This window comes from Platalea leucorodia (genome assembly GCF_965183815.1).
Source record: "Platalea leucorodia genome assembly, chromosome: 9".
In the NCBI taxonomy this organism is placed as follows: domain Eukaryota; kingdom Metazoa; phylum Chordata; class Aves; order Pelecaniformes; family Threskiornithidae; genus Platalea; species Platalea leucorodia.
The window spans coordinates 17941773-17947927 of NC_138831.1; the positions used below are offsets into that span (position 1 = coordinate 17941773).

General features: G+C 44.9%; 1 protein-coding gene across 1 annotated transcript in view; it reads right to left on the reverse strand.

Moving 5' to 3' along the window:
• Positions 1–5601, reverse strand: part of DNAH1 (dynein axonemal heavy chain 1) — a gene marked incomplete at both ends in the record, with an annotated part of 71588 nt that extends 65987 nt beyond the window's left edge. Inside the window, 5 exons of the mRNA XM_082321284.1 lie at positions 511–643; positions 1176–1332; positions 1841–2015; positions 4724–4796; positions 5389–5601. Of these exons, the coding sequence (XP_082177410.1) occupies positions 511–643; positions 1176–1332; positions 1841–2015; positions 4724–4796; positions 5389–5601 (751 nt within the window). The remainder of the gene's footprint in view (positions 1–510; positions 644–1175; positions 1333–1840; positions 2016–4723; positions 4797–5388) is intronic.
• Between the last annotated feature and the right edge of the window lie 554 nt (positions 5602–6155).

Consider the following 6155-nt stretch of genomic DNA (forward strand, 5'->3'; position numbering starts at 1 on the left):
CAGCCACACCTGGACACCAGTACAGCTGTACCTAGTGATGCCTTCTCATTGGGAAGGCTCTGAGTGACAGGAAAACAACAGACGTCCACATCACTTAATTTGTCCCAGATTTACTACTTGGATTTTCACTGCAGTCTGAACTTGACTTCTGATCCTGCACTCACAGTGAAATCCAGGCAAAGCATACTGTGTTCAAGCTAACTAACGAACTTCATGATGATACCTACATATCAATAAAGTGAAATTTTGACTGTACTGACTTCCAGGCACAGACAGGGGGCAAAAAGCAGAGGCTACTTCTAAAAGAGTGGAAACAGTCAGTCCAAGGCAGATTGACAGCCATTGAGATCCCTGGTCTCTTGCTCTGTCTGCCTGAGCCTGGTCAGAATGAGTTATTGCTTTTCTGCTATTCAGAGCTGCATTCATCAGAATCTACATGCTCCCTTCTGCTGAATGGGCCTGTAATTGTTAGTGTTGCCTCACTTGAGCAGTTACTCATTCAAGCTTTACCGTGTCCCAGTACATCGTCTGTAGGTAAAAGTGCTTTTCCAGGCACTGGCTTTCTATCATGAGATCCTGGCTCCAGTCCTAGCGAAATCCACTCTTCAGGAGTTCGACAGTCATACTCGTCATTGTCAAATATCTAAAAAGCCAGGATATGAGTGAAATGAATTCTTACTTCAGAGAGAAGAAAACACCTGATACAAAATGTCATGGGAGGAAAATTAACGTGCAGTTCCTAAGTGGGCTACAAAAAGAGAAAACAGTCCAGGTGCAAAAGCAGTGCTGATCTTTGATCAACAGTCTTCTCCCAAACAGCAACGTCTGTACCTCTAGCCCTTTCCTAGGGAGCAGAGACACCACCTGGAGAGGTCTCACACAGTAATACTGCTGACTACTGCATCCAGAAGGAAACATGAGACAACACCTTTTCTTTGCACACACAAATGACAGTGAGGAGCACCCTTAAGGACTATCAGTTCTGATGGAAGTTGTGGGCACCCTGCATAAGATGCTCAGCATCTTGTAAAGATTCTTCAGGGCCCAAACCTGCTCTAAAGCATATCCTTGTTTTACCGCTTGTATCAATGATGGCTAAGTGTCCTACAATTCTCAGAAACACCCTGTGGTATAAGCAATGAGATACATCATAGGTGCCAAACATGCTCTCTTACCTTTAATGGGAGGTAGATGGGAAAGACAGGATCTTTCTTCTGCTCAATAGTTGGCATATTGTCAGGATCGTGGTGCCTTGGCATCAGCTGATTGGAGTCTATCCCCTTGCTGGCTAAGAGCTGAGCAATATCGAAGGTGAGATATAGCTGTCTTCTCCTGTTTTGAATCAGAAGGGGAAATAACCACTTAATGAACCTAGAAGGGCTCCCATGCCTGTAACTCCACTTTTTGATCATGCACCCCTATCAGTCAAGAAGTTTTTGAGCACACATTGCATACATGTATATTTCTTCATCTACAGAATAGAAGAGTTCAGTTGGAAGGGACCTACAATGATCACCTAGTCCAATTTATAAATTATGTACGTGTACTACTGTACTAATATATTATGTACACTGTAGAGCATACACAAAAAAAGAAACTAAAAAAGGATGAGAAAAAGATGAAATAAACACTATTTAAAAAAAAATATTTTCTTCCCACATCCCAGTGATTTGTCTTGTGCACTCCCTGTGATGCACACACGCCACTGGAGGCCACCACCTTACAGGATAGTACTTTCCTAAAGATTTTTGACATGTCATGTCTTGAAAGCAAAAATCAACACCCTAATCTGCTGTGTCCATTCCATAATGACGTCTCTAGCCACTTTCTGGTTACTTACCTCTCTACCTCAATCTTCCGAGGGCATTGCCCTGGAAGCCCTTGGAAGGCAATCTGCACTTTGGGCTTAAATGATTGTACTGGGAAATCTGACTTGATGAGGTTCTCAGTGGTTGGTCCAATCACTTGCTTATCCAGGACACTTCCAAAGTCCTCCGGCATCTTGAAGGTTGTGACTAAGAGACAAAGAGAAACACAGTCTGAAAACACCAGACATCATTCTGCTTTACATTCACACCCAAGACTGTGCTGTCTCCTGAGTTGTCTGCAGAAGTCACTTCACTAGATTTGTGAGAGAAATCGAGCAGATATCAAATGGGAAACAGAAAGGAAGACCTTTTTTCCTGCTGCAATATGTCATTATGGTTTTCCAGTATCAAAATGATGGCATAGAAGAAGCTTCCACTGAGAATTACTGTCATGCACCTTATTAGGAGGTACGGCACTGACCTGGCTCTAAGGAGCTCTGTTCTGTTCCCAGCTTTGCTACAGACTCTCTACATGATCATGGGCAAGTTACTGTCTCTAGCGCATGGCTTCCCGCACTCTCAGAAAAGGGTGGGATTCCCCTGCCTCCCTGGGGTGTCCTGAGACCAAGAGTCAGTCGTAGCTGGGAGGAACTCGGTCAAGATGGCGATAAAGGGCTTATGAATATTGCAGGAGAGAACAAGCCACTCAGGTCATCTTTATGTGCTGAAGTCCCTATTCACACCTTACTTGGGACAAACCTCAGATTTTGCTCAAGCGAACCTCCCACTCACATCAGCAGTGGTGTGAGAAAAAAATTGAGTTAAACAGCTAACAATCTCACGATTTGGCCAAATGTTTTCAATGGAAATTTGGACTAAGCAAAAAGTATACATTTCCAAGAAGTGGCTGAAATTAAACCATGTCATTTACCCCATAAATAAACTAAACTGCTTATATTGCTAAACAAGCTGCAAATAATAGAACAGCAGCAAACTGGGAATTTGAAGCTTAACCTAAACTAAGTAATTGCATGCAAGCTTTAAAAAGCACTATTCCCTAGACAGCGTTGAGCTAAAAATAGAATCATAGAATCATTAAGGTTGGAAAAGACCTCTGAGATCATCGAGTCCATCCGTTAACCTAACTGCCAGGTCCACCTCTAAACCATGTCCCTAAGCACCACATCCACACATTTTTTGAACACTTCCAGGAACTGTGATTGCACCACTTCCCTGGGCAGTCTGTTCCAATGCCTAACCACTCCCTCCGTGAAGAAATTTTTCCTAATATCTGATCTAAATCTCCCCTGGCCCCTAGAGCACTCTTGGGGATATAGATTTTAGTGGAGTGAGAGCTTTTCATTTGATTATAGTGGAGTGAGAGCTTTTCATTTGATGAACTTTCACACTTCATCAAGGAGAAACTTAAGGTTCTGGCTTGTAAGCAGGTATTTTGGACGTCAAGCTTTGGACCCAATCCTTCACCCTGCTCTGTGTGCTTCTGCCTGGGTCACAGATACGACCCCTTGATTTCAAAGCAATTGTGCAGAGCAGCCAATAATGCTGAAGCCAGACATGTTTCAGGATGATCAGGTACAGAAAAGGTCCTCTCAGAGGTCATTCCCTTGCCCTTCTTAAATGGCCCCTGACACAAGCTATACATTGTCTGCTTAGGGACTAAAGGAAATAGCCACTGAACTGGCTTCTCTCTCTCTACTCCCCTCTCTTGGGAAGGACTCCTAGCCTGGAATAAATATGATCCTAAACATTTCCATTGTCCATACCAACATGCATGCTCACAATAGTTTTGAGGAATCCCTAAAATGCAGAGGGTTTACTACAGCTCCTTTAGCCTCAAGCATATCTCTTGCTTGGGGTCTTTACAGAATGGCCCTGATTTATATCTGTTGTCAGGGAGCACAGCTGTTCCAATTTTGTCACTTCATTGTTGCAAAATCCATGGCACCATCCATTATGGCACTTTGTGCACTATCAACTATTTATGTCAATACTCAGCGTTTCATTTGCATTTACATTTCCAGCTTGATAGCTTCTTCCCCCTTGACGAAGCATCAGATCATAAATAGAGATCTGTCTCCACTTGTTAGGGATGAGTCTAGCTTGTCAAGATTCACTTGAGGATGCAGTCATTTGTCCTCACTCATGAAAATAAATGTCACTTCTAAGCACAGGAAGGTGGTATATATAGTTACTAAGACTAAAATCCTCTCACATGCACACTTTCTCCCCACCTGCCGCCAGCCTGCGATCTGTATCCCCAAGAGTGCTCTGGGGGCCAGGAGAGTGCTGGCAAACCTTCAGCCATGCTCTGTTCCTATATTTGAGCATCCATGACACAACAAGCTCTTGTAAGCAGGTGGGACCAGCAGCTCTGTATACACAAAGACCCCTTGCATCTAGGGAGAACAAGCCGCTCTGGGGCACAGCTGGATGCAGAATGAATAAATGAGAGAGGACCATGATTTTGGCTATGAGTACCTAGATCTTGAATACAGCTCTCACAGGCAGGTCCCATTTTCACAAAAAAGGGGCATTGCTGGCTCCATACACAATGATAACACATGCAAATTCAGTGCTCTCCTGGCATATGGCCTGTGGGATCAAACTCCCATAGGCAGCAAGGCAGTCTACCCTGAACCCTGGGGGGATATATCCAGGAGAAAAGGGAGCATGGTTTTACCACCCAGTCAGATCACTTTGCTCCACCTCTAAATGAAATTCACTTTTCACGGGACATTCAAGCAGCTCAGCACCATTCCCGGCACTGAGAGGAGAATGAAAGCAGAGCACTAACCTAGAGTCATCAGCCTAGTTCCCAGCACGCTCACTATAAGCAACCATAAGAGTTATGGCCCCATTTCCTGCCACGTCACGTTTCCTCTCAGTATATTTACCTTTAGGGGTGTGCTGCTCGAGGTCTGCCTGTCTTAGCAAAGCGTGGTACATACGGGGGCCAGCACAAACATCCTGAAACGCAGCATGCAAGGGAAGTGTCAGAGATAACAAAGCACAGTTGTAGCACAGTGGGAGGGGTGGGTTAAAGAGGTCCAGAGAGAAAGTAAGACTGTAAGATCAACTTTACCAGAGCTTTAGGGACAATTGAGACTGTGAGAAATGGTCAGAAAAGGCTGAGAGGCACAAATACCTGGAAACTTCAGCCCAATGCATAGAGATGCAAGGGATTTGTCAGCAGAGTGCAGCCTGATGTCAGTTCAAAATGTGGATTGAGAGCTGATGAGGTTGGTAGTCACTAAGGTTTTACTTCCAAATATCATCTGCAGTCACAACCATATGCCTGCCCTGCCACGCTGGCATCCTAAGCCCAGGCAACATCTTGATGACAGTGATAGCATTGGCCATTGAGGAAGGCAGTACAACTATGATCAGGAAGAGCTTTATGGCTTCACTTTGTAAGGGTCAAGGTCTTGCACAAAGGCCTCTGACCAAAATGAAGGGCTAGGACCTGGGGTGAAAGCTGTATTTCTCCATACCAGGCGTACTATAGGTCTTTCCATTTTAGAAGGACAGTGGTAGAAAAAGAACTGCTATTTGCACTTACCCCTGAGATGCTGGAGGTTCCTGGAGTGAGTTCATCAGCATAAAACGTCTTTTGTCTAAAGGCCGAGTATTTTTTTGACTCCTGGTTGCAGCTCTCGGGAACCAACAAACTCGTTCCTGGACTGCAGTCCCAGCATGAAGCCTCATTGCTGGTATTGGGAGGGTTGGGGGTCCTACCCAGAGAATTTGTCAAATCCTTCTTTCCTTTATCCATCTTCTTAGGAGAACGTGCTGTGATGCAGCCCTGGGCTTGCTAGAGTGGAAAGACATCGAGACTGTTAAACACTCTCTCTTTGGCGCTCCTCCACACCCTCCCACCGCGCTGGATATCGTTGGCTTGCTAAGAAGATGAGTGGGTAACAAGGTAGGTTTGACCCCCTGCTTCGGTACCAAGCGCTGTCTTCGTGACCTGGGGGCCATTGGGCTCATGTGGCTGACTCAATGGCTCACTAACCCCAGGGAAAGAGAGCGCTTTATTATTCCAAATGGGTTTTGGAGGGGGAAAACCAGCAGTATATGCATGAAAAGCTGCTTTCCTGAAGCAGCAGGGGCTTCCCGGATCTGTGGCAGCATTCAAAAGGCTGTCAGGAGAATTTGAGTAAACTGGGACTACAACAGAAGTGCTACTTTTGCTGTACCCAAATCCCTTAAAAACCTTCTCACACTTGACTCCAGTGGGAGTAGGCTACAGCCTAGATACCAACACAGCTACTCCCAGGTGTAAAGTCTGACTCTTTCATTTAAATAATTCAGGAGAGATGTTTAAGC